Source organism: Oryx dammah, unplaced genomic scaffold, assembly GCF_014754425.2.
Source record: "Oryx dammah isolate SB20612 unplaced genomic scaffold, SCBI_Odam_1.1 HiC_scaffold_10, whole genome shotgun sequence".
Taxonomy (NCBI): Eukaryota; Metazoa; Chordata; class Mammalia; order Artiodactyla; family Bovidae; genus Oryx; species Oryx dammah.
Window position 1 is genome coordinate 18756707 of NW_024070194.1, and position 20743 is coordinate 18777449.

The following is a 20743-nucleotide window of genomic DNA, read 5'->3' on the forward strand; positions in this document are numbered from 1 at the left end:
CTCATCACCTCTCTTCAATAAGGCATCCAATGGCTCTTGTTGCCCAAGGGGTCGCAAGACAGAGCTGATGGACAGGCCTAGGGGGAAGAGGAGGCAGCGTGGAGCTGGAAAGGATGGTGCGGTGCCTGGGTTGACCACAGGAGGGCAGAGGAGAGTTACTGACATCAGAGGGGCCCTTCCCGAGGCTGGGCAGCAGGGGGCGCTCATTGATGCCAGGCACAGTGCCCGCCTCATGGCTGGCTCCAGCTGGCAAGCAGGGCAAGGACCATGGGAAGCAAGCTGTGGAAATTCCCCCAAGCCCTGGCTGTGAATTCAGGTTCATCCTCTTACAGTTGCTTGACCTGGGGCTCAGTACTTGAAGAGCCTCACCTGCACTGTGCTGTGCTTAGTCGATCAGTTGTGTCCGACTCTTTGCGACCCCGTGGACTGTAGCCCACCAGGCTCCTCTGTCCATGGGATTCTCTAGGCAAAAATACTGGAGTGGGTTGCCATGCCCTCCTCCAGGGGATCTTCCCAACCCAGGGATCAAACTCAGGTCTCCCGTGTCCCAGGCAGATTCTTTGCCATCTGAGCCAGGTAATAATGAAGGGCAAGATGAGAGTGCCTAGAACAGTACAGGGCACATAGCTGATGCTGATTAAATGGGAGCTCAACAGGCCAAGTGTGGAAAAAAGCCCTCTTCCGCACACTGGCACCTTGTCCCACTGCAGTCCTGGTTGGTAGGCACTCTGGGAGAGGCCTGTAACTTCCCAGGGCCTCAGTTTTCTTATGTGTCAGTGGGAATGATAAAACCCAGACTTGCTTAGGAATCATTCAGCTGGAGGATCCAAGGGTACCGAAGAATGAACATGATACATAAAAGATGGTTCAAAAGCTAGAGATTTGCTTTTTTTAGGTGTCTTACAAAACACTTTCACACCCAGCTTTTTAAACCTTATTTTGACTTTCACAGCTCCTGTTAAGTAGATCTGAGCTAGACAGAGTCTTAAGGAAGGCCTAGTAACTTTCTTTGAGCCTCACAGTCAGAGCAGGACTGGGGTGGACCTCTGTTGCCTGATTCTTGGTCAGAGCTCAAAGCTTGCTGGGGAGAATCCACAAGGGGGGTGGGGTGGGGCAGTCCTCCACAGTCCCCCAGTGTGCTGGAGACATGCTGCCCAGAACCCCAACAGTGGAGGCTTCTTGTCCTGGGGGCTGGGAGTGTGCTCAGCAGGCAGTTTTCGCCTGTTAGCCTCTCTGGGGATGGCCTCAGCTCCAGACAGCTCCCCCAAGGTCATGGCCTCCTTTGTCCAGGGACTGAATAAAGTTCCAGCCATTTGGGGCCCAAGTGGGACAACTCTGACAGGCTGTTCTAGTTCCAGAGCTCTCTGCGGGGATGGCCAGGTCTGCAGTGGGCCTATTAGTATTGCTTGTTGCCCAGTAGTCTCTGTGATCCCATGACTACAGCCCACCAGGCTCCCCTGTCCATGGGATTCTCCAGGCAAGAATACTAAAGTGGGTTGCCATTTCCTTCTCCAGGGGGATCGCCCCAACCCAGGGATCAAACTCGGGTGTCCTGCATCACAGGCAGATTCTTTACCATCTGAGTCACCAGGAAAGTCCCTCTAGTGCGCCTAGTTGCTACTCATTAATGTCTTCTCCTCTTGCCCCGCCAGGCCTCCCTCTCCTCCTTCACAGAGATGTGGGTCCCAAAGGTGCATCCTAGTCAAACTCCTGCATTGCAGGACTACCCTAGCAGAAGTGGTTAAGACTTTGCCTTGCAATGTAGAGGGCACAGGTTCGATCCCTGGCTGGGGAACTAGGAGCCCATGTGCCTCGGGGCCAAAAGGCCAAAACATATAACAGAAGCAATATTGTAACAAATCCAACAAAGACTTTTAAATGGTCCATATCAAAACAATCTTAAAAAAAAAAAAATCCTGCATCCAAACACTGTCCCAGAGTCGGCTTCCCTGACAACCAACTGCAACATAGGAGCAGGCCACCACCCTGTCAGCCCATGGCTAAAGAGACCCGAGCAGGACAAGGGACGTAACCTGGCCAGCTTTCTGTCAGGGGTGCCTCAGAACCATCCTCTCGGCCCTGCCAGGACCAGAGACAGACTCAGCCACAGCTGTACCAGCCCCTACTCCAAGCCGGTGTTGTCACAGCCACGACCTGTGGGATCTGCACACACCCTTCGTTAGAGCAAGTGACTCCCCCAGCTCTTAGGGGCAGAAACCGAGATCCAGATGATGGATGTGACTTGCTCAGAGTCACAGACCAGAGGCCAGACTCCAGCACTTTTCCCACAGCGTTGACCCCTGGGAGGGGGCAGGCCCACCCATCTTCCCCCTTCCCTCTTGAAAACAGTCCACTGACCCAGCAGCGCCAGGAAGAAACCCCGTGTCCTGGCCACTGGACTTGCTCCCGTCCATCTGGGCCCCCCCAGAAGGCCTAATCCCAGAGCAGCCGCTGTCTCCCACCCATGGTGGGGGAAGGGGTGGGAGCGGAGCACCGAGGTCCTACCTTAAACACAAACATCTCGCCCCGGAAGAGGGCCACCGTGTTGAAGTTGCCATCACAGATGTTGGGTTTGGCGCCCGGTGTGGCGGGCCGGTCCCCGAGGGGTGGCCGAGGGGGCCTGGGCTGGCGCTCGTGCTTCCTCTCGGACGGCGAGTGGATCCTGCGCACCGGCAGCGTGGGGAGGGGCCTGGTGGGCTCCAGGGGCTCGGCCGGGGGTCCTGGAGAGAGGGGCTGCGTCTTAGGGTGGGGGCAGCCGTTCCCCGTGCCCCACTGCTGTTGCCTCCGCGTCGCCAGGCAGTGTGAGACAAGCCTGTCACACTTCCGCCTCCTATCCTGTCCCCCTCCCCACTGTTTATGGCCCCAATCTTTCAGAAAATAGATGACAACGTTAAATGAGAATGCTCATCTTCCCCCCCTCCAAAACCTAGACCTTTTCTTTCTTCCCTCCTCTTATGAGAGAGTAGGTGTCCCTTCTTAGGCCCAGTGTCCCCTTCCCTCCCCGCCTGCTCCCCTCTTTCTTCACTCTGCTCCAGTACAGCCTCTGCCCCGTGACCCGTGGAAACTCCTGTCAAGATCACCCACGACCTCCATGTTGCCAAATCCGAAAGTGACTTGACTCAAACTTTGATGTCCATATGAATCATCCAGGGGTCTTGATAAAAATGCAGGTTGGGGTTCAAGAGAATCTGGGTGGGGGGGCCTGCCATTCTGCATTTCTTCAGGCTCTCAGATGAGGCCAAAGTTGCTGGTCTGAGGCCAGACCAGCAAGATCATAGAAACACTTTCTTTAAAACACTCTTCTCTCTTTTCCAGAACCCTGTACTCTCTTGGTTTTCCTTCTGCCTCCGTGGACTGTTCCGGCTTTGCCTCCTTTGCTGGCAGCCTTTCCTCATCCACTCTGCTCTACGGGTCAGCATAGCCCTGGGCCCTCTTCTCATCTCTCTGTTTTGGTCCCTAGGTGCTTCTCAACTTGGGCTGCAAGGATTAGGATTACCTGGAAAACTTTGAAAACCCTGATGTTCAGAAGGCACCCCAGACCAGTTAAAATCCAATCTCTGGGGGCAAAGCCTGGGTAACAGTATTTTTTAAAATTCAAGTCCCAAGATGATTCCAATGGGAGGCCAGGTTGAGAATCAGTGCCCTCTGTGATCTAGGTTCACGACTGTAAAGACCCCTGATGTTAGAGCTGTCCCATAGGATGCTCTGTGATGACATAAATGTTCTATATCTGCACGGTCTTTGTAGAGCAGCCTCTGGCCACATGCGGCTGTTGAGCAGTTGAAATGACTGACTAGGTATTAGCGTGGCTGCTGCTGCTGCTGCTAAGTCACTTCAGTCGTGTCCGAGGAACTGAAATTTTAATTTTATTTAATTCTAATTAATATGAATTTAAATAGCCACATGTGCCTAGTGGCCTCCATATTGAACACCAAATATCCCAAATCAATATCCCAGCCCAGATCTCTGAGTGATAGGAGTCAATCCCATTGCTCTGTGATTACAAAAGCCAGAAACCTTGGCATAATCTGTCCCCATACCCCCATGTCTACTCTATCAGCAAATACGGTCCATTTTACTTTCAAAACACCTGGCAGTCCCCACCACCTGTCCAGTCCTCCATGGCTTCACCTATGGAGATCCTACCCATCCTCCAGGCTTTGGGTGAGGACACCTCCTCTGAGAGGTTCTCAGGGCCCCAGACGGAGCCCTCCTCCCACGCTTCACATCCTGGGGTCTGTGGGGGTCGTGCTATATGGACATGCATCTGCTCTAATAGATGGGTCTTCCCGTCTCAACCGCCTTGACTAGAAGAAGAACTTCAGCACCAGTGTGAACAGAGCATGGAGTGGGGGCACGGTAGTAGGCCCCTCAAATCTCATCAAGGTATCAGCCTAGTTTCTTTTTTTCTTGTTTAAGCAAAAAGCTCTGGTGATAATACTCATCCTGTTGTACCACCATTACTTGGGTGGACGTGTGAATCTCTTGGCTTGAGGTGGGACCCGTTGAGAGGGAACTGCAGAAGGTAAGGGGAGGTTCGTGGAGGGAAGGTAAGTGGAGGGGGAATGGGTGGCCCGTTTGTCACTTTTGTCCCTCCCAGTGGCAGCTTGGACCCTCCCCTAGGTTTCCCAAGTGTTCAGGGAGGGAGGTGGGGAACAGCCTCGCCCTCTCTGGTTAAGCAAAGACACCACAGGTCTCTAAAAGTCAGACAGTGGTCAGAGACCGCAGCGCTCCCCAGCCTCCCCCTCCGCCCAGGCAGTGACAGCCCAGCCTTGAGAGGAGAAGGGCGGCCCCACTCCCCTCCACACACCGTAGATCTTCTGGATGCCCTGGAGATCGTCCTGAGGCAGCTTGAAGTTGTGCGTCTCCATGTACTGGTAGAAGGGCGCCATGATGGCACTGGGGTCGTTGGAGTGCTCGAGGCCCAGCGCGTGGCCCAGCTCATGCACAGCCACCAGGAAGAGGTCATTCCCTGCAGAGGGCGAGATGGGGAGGTGCCCGGGGTGCCCGCTTAGGTGTCAGTGGCAGTCAATCCATTACTTCAGCAACACCCAGCATAAACTTTGTCTCAGGCCCTGTGCCGGACACTGGGACGTACAGAGAAGTCAAGACATGTCCCTGCCTTCCAGAACTTTCCATACAGTGGCAGTGGTAGGGGCAGAGAAAAGAAAATAATGAAAGTAGTGTTCCAGGTGCTTCAGTAGCTGTCTCCAGGGGTCAGGTGAGGGTTCTGGGGAGGAGGGCGGAGTTATTGACACTTGGAAGGAAGATGTTCAAGGGAGAGCTTCACAGAGGTGAAGCTTCAGGTAAGCCTATAAAGATAAGAAGTTAGTCCGGAGAATGGGTTCGGTGGGAAGGAGAGGAAGAGGGGTGGGGGTGGCCTTCCTGGCAGAGGGCACGCCTGTAAACAAGGTCCAGGGACAAGCAGTTTCACTCCCCTTGGCTCCGGAACAAAGCAGGAGGGGAGGGCCAGAGGGAGATGAGGTCAGCCCCGGCTGGCGGCTGGCGGGCAGGGCTTGTGATGCCCGCGCAGGAATTCGGATTGGCTTCTTGGTCCGCAGGGGGTTTGAGCAGGAGTGGGGGTGGTGGCATGATGTAATCACTCCGCAGTCGGAGGAAGGATCAGTGGGTGATGAGACCAGAGGCGGGGAGATCAGAGGGGTCTGTCTGGAAGTAAGAAAGGGCCTGTGCCAGGAGGAGGGAGCGGGACGGGCAGAGGGGAGTCCTGGGGGCGGCAGGCTGGCCGTCATTTTCAGAGACCCGGGGGTAGGCGGGGCTTGGGTCTCGCAGCCGCTCTCAGTCCTAAGGTCAAGATCAACGCGGGGATTCCGATGCCCTGAAAACAACAAGGTCCAGGTGCTAAAAGTGGGATGTGGGATCCCCAGTGTGAAGCTGAGGCCCCAACACAGCAGACTGGTCATGAGCTGGGCCCCAGCACAGGACAGGGCTTGTTCATTTCCAGCTCTATCTGCCGCCCCACCCCCAGCCTTGTGAACTTGCCCAGAAGGTCTACCTCCCGAACCTCAGTGTCCTCATCTGTACGATGGGGAGATCATATCTACCCCGAAGGGCTGTGAGAGGATTGGATAGGACAAGACACGTGACAGCAGTTGTCACCATTCAAAAGACAGAAGCTTGGTCCCCGGAACAAGCCCATTGTCCAGAAATGAAGCATGAAGCCATTGGGGTTCCAGCAACCAGATCCTCTTAAAGTCAACTTCCTCGAGTGTCTTGATCAAGCCTGGGACTGGACAGGGCCTGAAGTTGCCCTGGCCTTGGGAAAGAAATCCAAGGGGCAGGAAGTTGAGCAGGCTGGCATATCAACAGTCCTGACTCATATATGTCCGGTTACAGACTCCTGCTGGCGTTGAGCTCTGGCAGTTGAATGTCCCTTGAGCCCTGCCTCTATTGCCCAGCCTTAACAGATGGTAAAGAATCTGCCTGCAATGTGGGAGACATGGGTTGGATCCCTGGGTTTGGAAGATTCCCCTGGAGAAGGGCATGGCAACTCACGCCAGTATTTTTGCCTGGGAGATCCCATGGACAGTGGAGCCTGGTGGGCTACAGTGCCTGGTGTTGCAAAGGGGTGGACACCCCTGAGCAACTAACCCTTTCACTTTCAAGGCATGTCACAGCCCGTTCCTGCCACCTTGAAGTGCAGGGGAGGCTGCTAGGAGCCCAGGAGGTGCTCAGGAGTCCTTGCACCCATTCCGGCCCCAGTGTCAGAGGTCAACTTGCCCTACGGCCACCCGGCTGAGGGCCCCCTGAGGGCCAGAGGAGGCCGGGGATTGCGACTGGCCTTCCTGGCTAAGGTCTTGGGGAGAAAGACGAGCCCTCTGGGGTACACATGCCCGCCTCCCGCTCTGCTGATGCCACCATTGCCTTCAGCGAAGGGGGATGGGTGAGATCAGGGCAAGGTTGGCCAAGAGCCTGGGGCTGGCCTTCTGCTGGGGCAGGGCAAGCTGGCATGAGGAGGCCAGGCCGCCCCCAGTTGCTTCCTCAGGTCCTGGCCCCTCTGGCAGCGGGGAAGGGTGAGCTCATCTCTGAGCTCCATCCCAAACAAAGGCGGCTGCTAGCGCCAGCAGGAGGCAGCTCTGCTTCCTGGGGTCCAGTCCTGGCTCTGCTCCTGGCCTGTTCCACGACCTGGGACAAGCTGTTCGGGCCTCTGTCTCTTGACAGGGCTCTTTCTCGGTGGGTTGGGGGTGGGAGGGTGTCCTCAACTAGCAACCAAGGAGCAGAGCCTGAGCACCTGGCCAGCCTCTTACCCTTGGTCCTGTGTCTATTACCTTGTGAGCCTCTGTGCCGGGTCTCGGCAGAGAACAGGAGGAAGTCTTGAAGGAAATGGGCCTGTGGATTTGCTCCAGGGACCAAAATGGCAGAGGAGAGCTGGGGAGCCAGCATACTACTCCACATAAACCTGAGAGAACTGTTCAGTTGTGGGGGATACTCGGGGAGATGGAAGGAGAGAGAAGAGGGGCAGGAGAACTCCAGGAGCTTTTGAGGGGAAAAGCAGAGGGATGGAGAAGACCCCCATGCTTAATGAGCAGGAAGCAGTTAGGGCCTTCACCATCCAAGAGGGCGAGAGGCAGAGAAGTGGCATGGTCAGAAGTGGTGTCCCTGGGGGGCAGACTGCCAGGAATCCTGGCTCTGCCCTGTCCTAGCAGTTGACATTTTAAATCTCTTCATCTGTAGAACAAGGGGACTAGTGGTACCTTCATCATAAAAATGGGGTGAAGATTAAAGTGGCCAGGTATACACAAAGTGCTCACACCACCTCCAGGCACAGAACTATCACGGTTAATTATCAGGGTCACATTGAGCTGTGACCTCTCTTCAACAGGGAGAGTTCCCTTGAGCTGGGTGCTCAGGTCCTTTGGGCCTCCTAGCAAGCACCCAGCAGTCTATTCGGCCATTCCAGTATACCTGATCTCAGCTTCCTTCCCTTCTCTTAGCACCTCCAGCTTTGGTGAGTCCCATCTCACTGACTCCCGCACCCCCCAAAATGGTATGTGCTAAGTCACTTCAGTCGTGTCCTACTCCTTGGGACCCTATGGACCATAGCCTGCCAGACTCCTCTGTCCGTGGGATTTTCCAGGCAAGAATACTGGAGTGGGTTGCCTGCCACGCCCTCCTCCAGGGGAGCTTCCCGACCCAAAGATGGAACCCATATCTCTTATGTCTCTTGTATTGGCAGATGAGTTCTTTACCCCTATTGCCACATGGGAAGAACTCCAAAATGGGACAGCATTTCTTTTTGCCTCTGTTCTTTTGCCAGTGCTGTCCCCTCCACCTGGAACAACCATACTCCTTCAGTGTCCAACCACATCCTCCAGGAAACCTTCCTTGATTTCCCCAACTGGCAGCAAGTGCTTCCTTCTCTACCCTCTCCCAGCAGTTTACCCGTACCATCTTGATGGCCCTGACCTCTTTCCACCCTCCATCACACCCAGGAGCACACTCCCTTCTGCCCCAGGACTGTGAGCTCCTCAAGGGAAAGCTGTTCTTGAAAAGGTAAGGTGACAGCTGCCAGGACAGAACCATGCTGAATGGTCAGTATTTTTCCAGGTGCAGTCTTTGGATGACCTGCAGCAGAACCAACTGGGGCGACTGTTAAAATTCAGAGTCCGGGTTGTGAGACAGCTCATGTTTTCTTTGGACAAGAGTCAGAACTCTGCTCTGGAAAACCAAGCATAAACTTTCCAGATGCAGCTCATAAGCCCAGCAATAGACTGCTAGAAACGGGAATGCAGCCATTGCCCGGGGACAACCTTTGGAAGGAGACAAAAGGGACCAAGATTGATTGAGCACCTGTGTGTTATCTCATTTAATTTACACAGAAACTCAGTGAGGGTGTGAGTGCAGCCTCCTGGGAATTTTTTTTTTAATATGCTTATTTTGTTTGGCTATGCCAGATCTTAGTTGCTTAGTTGTGGCACGTGGGATCTAGATCCCCAACCAGGGATCGAACCTGCATTGGGAGCGTGGAATCTTAGCCACTTGACCACCAGGGAGGTTCCCCTCCTGGGAATTTTTGGTTTGTTGGCTTTCTGCTCTATTCTTCTGCCACTGCCTGTGTGAACTTAACCACTCAGAACGATCCTTTCCTTACCACCCTGCCAGTCTAGTTCCCAGGGTGAGGAGCGGTCTCTTACAGTAGCTGCGAAGGGCTGGCCTTATGACTCTTCCGGTCTTGTCACCTTCCCCAGGGCTGGGCTCCCTCCCAGTCTCCTCTGCTGACTTCACTGCTTGATCCATTGGAAAGAGATGAAGACATGGGATGCCTGGGAGACTCCCCAAACTTAGCTTAAAGGGGTGGTGGGCCAGATTGCCCTTCACACAGACTCCAAAGAGGTGGGGAATTAGAGTCATCTACACATTCTAGGAGAGGTTCTCCAGGAGCACCTTCTAAATGCACAGGTGGAGGACATTCTGTTTAAGAAGTTTGTGGTTAGGGCTTCAGTTCAGTTCAGTCGCTCAGTCGTGTCCAACTCTTTGCGACTCCATGGACTGCAGCACACCAGGCTTCCGTGTCCATCACCAACTCCTGGAGCTTACTCAAGCTCATGTCCATTGAGTCGGTGATGCCACCCAACCATCTCATTCTCTGTCGTCCCCTTCTCCTTGCTCCTTCAGTCATTCCCAGCATCAGAGTCTTTTCCAATGAGTCAGTTCTTTGCATCAGGTGGCTAAAGTGTTGGAGTTTCAGCTTCAGCATCAGTCCTTCCAATGAATACTCAGGACTGATTTCCTTTAGGATGGACTGGTTGGATCTCCTTCCTGTCCAAGGGACTCTCAAGAGTCTTCTCCAACACCACAGTTCAAAAGCATCAATTCTTCAATGCTCAGCTTTTTTTATGGTTCAACTCTCACATCCATCCATGACTACTGGAAAAACCATAGCTTTGACTAGACCGACCTTTGTTGGTAAAGTAATGTCTCCGCTTTTAAATATGCTGTCTAGGTTGGTCATAACTTTTCTTCCAAGGAGCAAGCTCAGCTGGTAAAGAATCTGCCTGCAATGTGGGAGACGCTGGTTCAATCCCTGGGTTGGGAAGATCCCCTGGAAAAGGGAAAGGCTACCCACTCCAGTATTCTGGCCTGGAGAATTCCAAGGGGTGGCAAAGAGTCAGACATGACTGAGCAGTTAGGGCTTAGGCATCCTTTTTTAAAATAAAGTCCCCTGGGTGAATTTTATAATGGTTAGGTCAGGCTGACCCACCTGTACCAACCATTCAACCTTCATGTCACTAGGAGCGGGACAGCCTGCAGCACACGAGCTTCTCAAATGTGATGCAACAGGGAGGACCAGTGCCACCTGGGGAGCATTCTCTCCAGAAGAGTCAATCCAGCCAGGAGAAGGGGACGACAGAGAATGAGATGGTTGGATGGCATCACCGACTCAATGGACATGAGCTTGAGTAAGCTCCGGGAGTTGGTGATGGACATGGAAGCCTGGCATGCTGCAGTCCATGGAGTCGCAATGTTGATCTAATTATTGTGTGTACCTGCTAAGTCACTTCCATCGTGTCTGAATCTGTGTGACCCCGTGGACTGTCGCCCATCAGGCTCCTCTGTCCATGGGATTCTCCAGGCAAGAATACTAGAGTGGGTTGCCCTGTCCTCCTTCAGGGGATCTTCCCAACCCAGGAATTAAAACCACCTCTGTTGTATTGGCAGGCAGGGTTTTTTTTTTTTTTTTTTTTTTAAGAAAACATCTAATTATTGATATTAAGGATAGACAGGGAAGAGAGATATGGTAAGAGTACACCTAAGTCAGAGAAAGACAAGTATCATGATATTGCTTATATGTAGAATCTTCAAAAAATAGGTACAAATGAATTTATCTGCAAAACAGAAATAGTTACAGATGTAGAAAATAAACTTACAGTTACCAAGGGGTAAGAGTGGGGAGATTGGGATTGACATGTACACACTGCTATATATAAAATAGATAACTAATAAGGACCATATAGCAAAGGGAACTCTACTCAATTCTCTGTAATGGCCTATATGGGAAAAGAATCTAAAAAAAAGTGAATATACGTATAACTGGTTCACATTGCTGAAAACTTGGAACACGACAGTGTAAATCAACTATACTCCAATAAAAAAGAAACAATTATATATAAGAAAAGTGAACCCAAATCTAGTTGAGTCTAATGCCTATACTTAGGACAAATGACCCAGTTTCTTCAACAGATACAGGGATGAGAAAAGCGAGGTGACTCTGACCGCCTTGAGAGACGTGTCAACCATGAATGATGTGTGGATGCTGTTTGGATCCTGATGCAAGTGAACAACTGTAAAAGCCAATTTTAGGTGATTTGGGAAAATGAACAGATTGGGTACTGGATTTTAAGAAATTATTATTAATGTTGTTGGGTTTGATCATAATTTTGTGGTCGTGTTAAAAATAATCTGTTAGAACTCAAGGGGTCCCCTGGTGGCTCAGATGGTAAGCAATGCAGGAGACCCAGGTTCTATCCCTGGGTCGGGAAAGATCCCCTGGAGAAGGGAATGGCAACCCACTCCAGTGTTCTTGCCTGGGAAATCCCATGGACGGAGCAGCCTGGTGGGCTATAGTCTGTGAGGTCACAGAGTTGGACACGATGGAGTGATTAACACTTTCACTTTTTTTTTTTAACTTTTAGAACTTAGAGTATGAACTTATGGTTGCCAGTGGGGTAGGGTGGGAGAGAGGGATAGACTGGAAGTTTGGGATTGACATGTACCTGGTGTTATATTTAAAACAGGTAATCAACAAGGACCTACTGTAGAAAGAAATGTCTTTTAGCAAGAAGAAAAAAAAAATCTGTTAGAGGTATGTATTGGGTTGACTAAAAAGTTCAAATGGGTTTTTCCATAACATCTTACAGAAAAACTCGAATGAAATTTTTGGCCAGTCCAGTACTAGCGTATTTATAGATACGATGACATTGTATTTAAAATTTTCTTTAAAATATATATTTAAAAAATTGCATGTACACCCGTGGTGGATTCATGTCAATGTATGGCAAAACCAATACAGAATTGTAAAGTAAAATAAAAAATAAATTAAAAAAAAATCAAGGTAGGGGGAAGATAGATGAATCTGTACAGATGTAATGTTGATAATTGCTGGATTAGGCTGATTAGTGCCTGGGGGCTCCTATTATCATTCTTCCTACTTTGTGAGCGTGAAATTTTTCCTAATGGAAATTTAGAATAGAGAAGAAAGCCACCAAACAAAAAGTTTCCAGGAAGCTGCCCTCAGTGCCCTCATTGAGTTTACGCAGAAATTAAACGAGATAACACACAGGTGCTCAATCAATCTTGGTTCATTTCGTCTCCTCCCAAAGGCTGTCCTTAGGCAATGGCTGCACTCTGGTTTCTAGCAGTCTATTACTGGGGTCATGAACTGCCTCTGGATAATTCATGCCTGGTTTTCCAGAGCAAAGTCCTGACTCCCATCCAAAGAAGACATGAGCTGTCTTGGAATTTCTATCTGAATTGTTGATCGTTGTTCACGATGGGGTGGGACCGACATGAGGGTGTCAGGATGGTGGCCATCCACTCCTCCCCACACACACCCCCAGAAGTTCTCTGGATTTGGGGACTGGCCCAAGGTCTTCACCAGCAAGGAGCATTGTAGAAGTGTACACCCAGAGCTGGGAAGGGCAGGGCAGAGGGAAGAGTGTCTTTAATCATTCATTTATCTCTCTCAGGGCTCTGACCGTTATCAGCTAGCAGTGCCTGGCACATAATGGGGGCTCAAAAATGTTAGTTCTCCTCTCTTCACACTTTATCAGCGAGCGCAGACCGCTAACTGGTTGACACTGATCCAAGAATAAGAACGAGATAGAGAATAGGTGTTTGGAAAGCCGGGAAACACATTGAGAACACAAGGGAAGGAATGCCTGGGCAGAGGAAATGGAGCTGGATGGGAAGGAGGGCCAAACAAGAGGGGAGGGGACAGGGAGGAATGAGCAGCTTCATAGCATCGGCCAGGCCATCCCCTGGATCACCCTCCAACAGGCAGGCCGAGTCTGGGTCCCTGATCTATGCAATAATATGAAAAGCTTTCAAGGAGGTGGTCTGCAGCAGACACAGCCTCTGAGGAAATGGGCGTTTAAAGGCTGCTCTCAGCCTGAAGCATTGCCAAGGACAAAGAAATCACTAAGGATTCCCAAATTTAAGAACTGGAATCTCCAGGGAAAGGGCCTGGGAATCCACATTAATAATAAGAACCCCCAGTTGATTCTTATAATCAGGCAGGTTAGGGAAACTGCAGATTAAGACAGTGTTCCTTGAACGCCTACCTCAGAAGCCCTTGGGGAATTTATGAGACCACGTGCAAATTCTCACGTGCAAATTCCTGACCCCAGAACCAGAGAATCAGAATAGCAAGAGGTCAGGAATTAATAAAAAAAGTTTCTAGGTGATTCTGGTGTGCCCTACAGTGGGAGAGGCATGGAAACAGCAGGATAGCTAAGAATATGTGCTCTGGAGTCGACACACCCGGTTTGAAGCCTTATTTCCCCATTCAGCAACTGTGGGCCCTTAGTAGGGACCTTACTAGGTTACTTACTGTTTCTGTACACCTCAGTTTACCTATCTGTAAAATGGGGATAATAATAATAACATATATGTATTATATAGTATGTGGGAAATATTTGACTAGACCTTAGAATATTAACATCCTGATTCTAACCCATTATAATCTAAAATAGAATCAAATCAAATCCTCTGTCCCTCTTCCCTCTAGATCCCTACTGATTTTCTTGGTACTTCGGCAACATCCTTCAGCATAGTCCGCCTTGTGACAGGGTGACTTCTGTACACATCTGTCTTTCCCACTTGACTGTGGACTTCCAGAGGGCAGAGACTGTGTCTTTTTTATATTTTTATTTTTACATTAAAAAAAACTAGTATTTATTTATTTAATTGGCCACACCGTGTGGCATGTGGGATCCCGGTTCCCCGACCAGGGATCGAACCTGTGCCCCTGTTAACCACTAGACCGCCAGGGAAGTCTCCTTGGCAGTGTCTTTTTTAAATGTTCAAAAACATGCGTCATGTTCTATTAGAGTCAGAAGAGGTCACCTACTCCAGCCTCTCATCTGATAGATGAGGAGACAGGGTGAACGGTTCGCTCAGGTCACATGGCCAGGTAGTTGAGCTTTAGTTGAGTCCCTGCAATGCCACCTACTAGCTATGCCATATGAGCCTCAAACTCATCTTTAAAATGGGCATAATGATGTATACTTGCCTACTTACCAAGCAAGTGACTTACAAGTAAATACTGATGAGGAACTCTGGCAACCTGAGGAGTCTCGTTATCACTCCTACACAGGAGATGCTAGAGTAATTACAGGGCCTGTTATTCACCTGTGAGGTTGACATAAGGGTGACTCAGTCATGTCTTCCCACAGCGTGGCCTTTGAAGCCTTCATCAGTCAGGCCAGAGCCTACCACTTTCAGCTTTAATCCCCATTTAACCTTTTCCTCCAGCCTCTGATCCATTCCTTTATGTTCTTAGTCATGGCCTAAACTTCCTCCTGACTCCATTCAATTAGACCATGAACCAAGTGATCTGACTCATCTCCCTGCTCCAATGGATCAAGTGTTGACCACAGTTCCTACCCTCTTAGGTTCTCAGCTGTTTGACAAGAATCTCTGGAAACCAGAAAACTCAACTATGGAATCCTCCAAGCTCCTCCTTAGGGCTTCTTTTCCTGACAGCCAAGCAATCCCCTGTCCCCTCATGGCCTTACCATCATGGTTGGCATTTCCTAACGTCCACGGCTCGTCTGAGTCAAAGTGAGTGTCTCCACCAATCCCTGGACCAGGGAAATAGGCATGAGCCAGGAATCCCCCTTCTCCATCAAATGGGGAGCTGTCGCCATGGAAACCAGAGGCAAAGAAGATCATGATGTCCGCCTCCTTCCGGTCACTTTTGATCTCGTGGTATGGCACCTCTTCAAAGGTCAGCGGGGTCACCTTCTGCCACACATCGAAAGCCTGGCGAATAGCTTTCCGAGTGTCTAGCTCACCCACCTTTGGGGTGTAGTTGTGAATGCTGGTGAGAGAAGGGAGAAACCACAGGGAGGAACAGACAGGGCATTAGAGACTAGCAGAGCTAAAAGGAACATGAGAAGCTGTGTGGGCCTAGAATTCTGCTGAGGTAGCCCAGGGATTGAGGAAGAGGCCGGGTAGACAAGGCTCTGGGTCCTCACCCTGCCTTTTACTCGGTGCTTTTGATTGGATCTCTGAAAAAGGTAATGTTGAATTTGTAGAAAAAAATCAAGCTGGTGCATGGCATTTCCTAATTTTTAAGTTTTTCTCCCAATATGTAACATATCTACATTTATAAAGGTTATAAAAACTCTTACACTGTAGAGAGCTTAGTGGAACATCCCTTGCTTTGAAAGGGGGTGGGGGAAGGAGAGGGTGGGGCAAATTGAGAGAATAGCACTGATGTACGTGCACTGCCGTAGCTGAAGCCTCTATATAGCAGAGGCAGCTTAGTTCGGCACTCTGTGTTGACCTAGAGGGGTGTGATGAGGGAGGCTCAAAGGGGAGGGGATATGTGTGTGTGCTCAAGTTGTTTCAGCTGCATCCGACTCTTTGTGACCCTATGGTCTGTAGTCTGCCAGGCTCCTCTGTCCATGGGATTCTCCAAGCAAGAATACTGGAGTGGGTTGCCATGCTTTCTTCTCGACCCGGGGATTGAAACTGTTTCTGTCTATGTCTTCTGCATTGCAGGTGATTCTTTACCCAACGAGCCACCTGGGAAGCCCAGATATGTATACATACAGCTGATTCACGTTGTTGTACAGCAGAAACTAACACAACATTGTAAAGCAATTATACTGCAATTAAAAATAATTCTTAAGTCTTTGGCCCCAACTACTACTATTTGTCTACCTAGAAGCTAGTACAGGGTGGCATCTGATTGAATCAGTTATGTAAGATTACTGTATCCATATTGCATGGTTCTCCGTGATGGAGCATCACCACTTCTGGCTGCGCTGTCCCATGAACACCTGGGGCAAGGACTGTTCACTCATTCTACAGATAAGGAAACTGAAGCCCAGAGAGGTTGCAGGATATAAGTTAAGGTCAGAGTTCAGCTAGGAGGCAGTTTTTTCTCTTCATCTACTCTACCTCTTCTGGAGGACTCTAAGAGGTTTCTAACCCAGATTCTTCTTAAGTTTCCTTCTCTTGTCAGGTTTCTGAAAAGATTCTGTTCTGGCCTCTACAGCTTGTGAACAGGAGAGCCCTTAGTAAGTTAGTAAGTGATAGTCACTCAGTCATGATGACTCTTTGTGATGCTATGGACTGTAGCCCACCAGGCTCCTCTGTCGATGGAATTCTCCAGGAAAGGGTACTGGAGTGGGTAGCCATTCCCTTCTCCAGGGGATCCTCCTGACCCAGGGATCGAACCTGGGTCTCCTGCAGTGCCGGCAGATTCTTTACTGTCTGAGCCACTAGAGAAGCCCCAGGAGAGCCCTTAGCTCAACTCGGAAGATCTCTGTCTTAGATCCTACTCCTGAACCAGGGGATCCACCTGAGATGGAATCAGAGACTTGAGAGGTGCCAGCCAGGGCCCAGCCAAGCCTGTACTATGCCTGGCCCTGGATCCACCCCATCTGAATCCAGATGTCCGCATCTCCTGGGATGGGTTCCAGCATCCCTGCCTGTGGTCACTGGTCTGACTTGGAGCCTGCTCCTGCTTTGCCCGTGGTTTCCCAAGACAGTCAAGGGATAACACTGTTGCAGTTCAGCCCCCCAGCTCTTTACAGTCCTTAAGAAACAACTGGAACTCAGTGCCGGGAACCTCAGCTGAATTAGGCCAAGTGGGGAAGGGATCCAGATGAGAGGGAGTGGGGTTTGGCAAGCAGTGCTAGGGAGGATGAGTTCAGCCATGGTTCTTTAGCCCAGGTGAAAGTTATCAGACAAGTCATACCCCACTTTCCGTAACTGAAAATGCTAGGAATCTAAACAGAACATAATTTATGAGCCTCTAAAGGACCAAACAAACCTGAAGTTGGAGACCCAGCAATCACTGGATGCTACAAGAAGGACAAAGTCACAGGCTCTTGGAGCCAGGCCCTGATCACAGACCCACCTACAGTGTGAACGTCAGAAACTCAGGCCGGGAAATGACTGCGTGAGGGTAGAGCCGAAGCCAGGGAGGAGGAGGGGGCGGCGAGGCACCTGTAGGTGATGTGTTTCTGCCTCCATTTCTGTCCTGTCAGGGCATAGCGCTTGTGTCTCCGCCTTCGGCTCAAGTGCGGGTGATCTGGGACACCACACCGGGGTTTCTTCATCCACCTGGGCAGAGAGAGGGCACACATCCACATAGACACTTGGTCACTGGACACTCGAGGAAGAAACTGCAGCGTCCCTGGTCCCAAGCTGAATGGCAGCGTGCACATTCAACTGAAACTCTGGGCCCCTGGCTCTGATGGGGTCCCCAACAGGAACACCATCGATTGTTCGTCTGTTCATTCATTCCTAACTGAATATGAAGAAGCACTGCTGCGTGATAGACTCGGAGTCAGAAGACACGGGCTTGCTAGTTCCAACTCTGCGACTAATCACACGAGTCCAGGCCAGTGACTGAATCAATGGGAGCCTCAGTCTCCTCATTGGCAATGCGAGAATTACAGTTCTCCCTGGTCTTAGCTTGTGCAGAGCCTTCAAGGAGGGAGTGCCTGTGGACATGCTCTGTATGTGAAATCACATCACATCACTTTAAAACTCCCAATCATGTGGAATAAAATCCAAATTCCTCACCTTGGGACTTCCCAGGTGGTCCAGTGGTTAAGACTCCGCGCTCCCAGGTTTGGTTCCTGGTCTGGGAACTAGATCCCACATGCTACACAAGTTCACATGTAGCAAGTAAAGATCCTGCATGCTGCAGTGGAGATTAAAGATCCCGAGTGCCGAAACTAAGACTCAGAGCAGTCAAGTAATTACCTATTTAAAAACAATCAAAACAAACTCCTCACCTTGGCCCACAGCCCCCACATGATCTGTGATCACCCCCTCTACCAGGCACCTGTAATCCCCTTCCTCGCATCCACCTGCTCCAGCGCCAGTGGCCTCCCTGCTGTGCCTTGAACATCCTAAGGTCATTCCAGTTCAGGGTGTTTGCATTTGCTATGTCCTCTGCTTGCCATGCTCTTCCCATAAAGTAAAGGAAGGTTTGTTCCCTTACTTTATGAAGGTCTCCGCTCAAATGTCACCCCTTCCAAGAGGGCTTCCCTGCCACCTTATCTAAAATAATAGCCTCCCCCCACTATCCCACCTCTAACTGTTTATTCTGCTTGATTTTGCTTCATGGCCTTTATCACTGCCTGAAATGATATCTTATATTAGCTTGTTGTTTATCCTTTGTCTCTCTTACCTGATTCTAAGGTCCATGAGGGCGGGAACCTTGCCTGTATTCCCAGTGCCATCACAGGTGTTCAAGGGTGATGGCTGAATGAATGAATGAGAACTAGCCCATGGCAAAAAGGCACAGCTTGGAAAACAGTAAATTTTATATCACTCCAGATATTCAAAAAGTGGCTGAACAACCGTAGAGCTTAGAGTGTAGTTATCCACAGCACTTAACTATGTTGTACTGTGATTTGAAATCTATTAGTTTATTGCCTCAAATAAATAGTAAATTTTCTGAGGACAGGAATGAGTCATATTCATCATCCTGTCCTTAGAAGCTAGCCTTGTGCTAGGAGCTAAGTAAATCCTGATGACGATTTGTTATCAGTTAAGTTGCTTTAGGGAACACTGAGCCTGGGACTTCTTTGGAGATGTGAACTAGGGGCCCGGGTAGGAGATTTAAAAGATCATGGCTGATTGGAAGGGTCACCCTTGCATCTCATGTCCCTTTGTCGCCCTAATGACCAGCTCACTGAACTAGAGATTGAGATTGCTGTGGGGTAAAACTGTCTGACCTCATTTCCAGTGGTTGAAAGCAGTTGCCTTTGGCAATAGAGAGGAAAGGAGACAGAGACTATTTTAACCAAATATTACAAGCCCCTTGAGGGACTTAACCCACTCATTTTGTATCTACCTCACCTAGAATGCCCACACTCAGAAATTAATAATAAAAGACTAAATAGTGACAGTAACAGGCATTGATATAAATGTGTATAATTTTCAGTGTTCATTCTCCTTTTAAAAAAAATTAATTTGAGGGACTCCCTGGTGGTCCAGTGGCTAAGTCTCTGGGCTCCCAATGCAGGTGGCCTGGTTTTGTTCCCTGGTTAGGGAACTAGATCCCACATGCTGCAATTAAGAATTTCCCCATACCCCAACTAAAGATCCTTCATGTTGCAACCAAGACCCTCGCAACCAAATAAATAAATATTAAAATAAAAAAACAAATTTGGTTCTCAAAGCAACTCTGTGAAGTAATCAGAAATGACTGACCCCGATTTTACAGACAAGGGAAAAGACACAGATAACACCAGTAACTTGCAAAATAAAACAAGGGTGAGGCAGGACTGGGACTCTGTTGAATGAATAAATGAACTATCAACTAATGTCCCCGAACAGACAAAAGTTGGGGTTTTTCCTTTCTTTTTCCCTCTGCTTAGCACTAGGTTGGGTTAGAGGAGCTATGTTTGTTGAATGAATGAAGGAGTGAATAATGTGTGACATTTCCCAAGGCAGACACTCAAAAATAATCCTCTGAGGGGCTGATCTAGCTTCCTTTCGCTGACAGTCCCTGGGAAGAGACCCAGGAGCCACCTTTGCTACAGCAAGGTGGAGCTAGACCCGGAAGAGCCCCGGGCTGGGGCAGGGAGGCAGCGACACCCGAGGTCACAGAGCTGGAGCTGAAAAGGTCTCCAAGTTCTCCCTGCAAACACGCTCCCCACTCAGGTCTGGGATTAAGTGTGAGCACCTTCTCCCTTCCCTTGCCTCCAAAACAGCGCCCCCAAGCCCGCCCTCCTTCCTACAAAGAGGGGGCGCAGAGCAGAGCGGCAAGGGGGAAACGCCAGCCCCTCCCTCCGCCTCCTCCTCTTGCTGCCACCTGCCACTCCCTGAACCCGGTCCAGCGGGCCTGGGGCTTCTGGAACAGAGCGAAACCCAGGGCCAGGTGGTGCCTCAGCAGAGCCGCCAGTGCTGCGGCCACAGGAGGCGCTGCCGTGAGGCCTGCGCAAAGGCCTCAAAATAACCTCCGCTTGGAAAGGCGGCCGGGCTCCCCAGGCCGCAGGCCCACGGCGCCCGCTTACTCACAGCATCACAGGAGCCGTCAAGTGGATTGTCTCAGGGGTTTACAACCTCACAATCAGAGGATCTGAGGCACAGGAAGTGTTCGTATGGGACTGTGGGATCATAAAACCCCAGACTCACCAAATTCTATTTGAAAGCTTGAGCCTTAGAATAATGGAATCTAGAATCTGAGAGTCAAAATCCAGCATTTCCCCTCCATCCCCTCCCCTCCCTCCCCCAACCCCTTCAGTAAATGAGCAAGCTGAGACCTAGAGAGACGATTACCTCAAGGAGTGACTCAGCCAAGGGGTGGATTGATCCTGGATCCACCACTGGCTGAATTTCCTGTTCTCTGCCAGCCGCCTACTTGCCTGCATCCTCCCACTTGCCTGCATCCTCCCCAAGCCCTGCTCTCTCCTTCCACCTGAGTTCGGGTACCCCCCACCCCCGCCCCCGACCCCCTACCCCCCACACGCCCTCCCTCGTGAGGAAACTCTTTCCAAGCTCTTGACCGTGGCTTCCTGGCAGTAATGGC

General features: G+C 50.4%; 1 protein-coding gene across 2 annotated transcripts in view; it reads right to left on the minus strand.

Moving 5' to 3' along the window:
• The window catches only part of MMP24 (matrix metallopeptidase 24), a 48268-nt gene that overhangs the window by 6206 nt on the left and 21319 nt on the right, over positions 1-20743 (minus strand). For both annotated transcript variants that reach the window (XM_040247464.1, XM_040247463.1), the window contains 4 exons: positions 17200-17316; positions 14754-15058; positions 4811-4972; positions 2506-2720 (listed from right to left, as the gene is read on the minus strand). In XM_040247464.1, coding sequence (XP_040103398.1) covers positions 2506-2720; positions 4811-4972; positions 14754-15058; positions 17200-17316 — 799 coding nt within the window. The remainder of the gene's footprint in view (positions 1-2505; positions 2721-4810; positions 4973-14753; positions 15059-17199; positions 17317-20743) is intronic.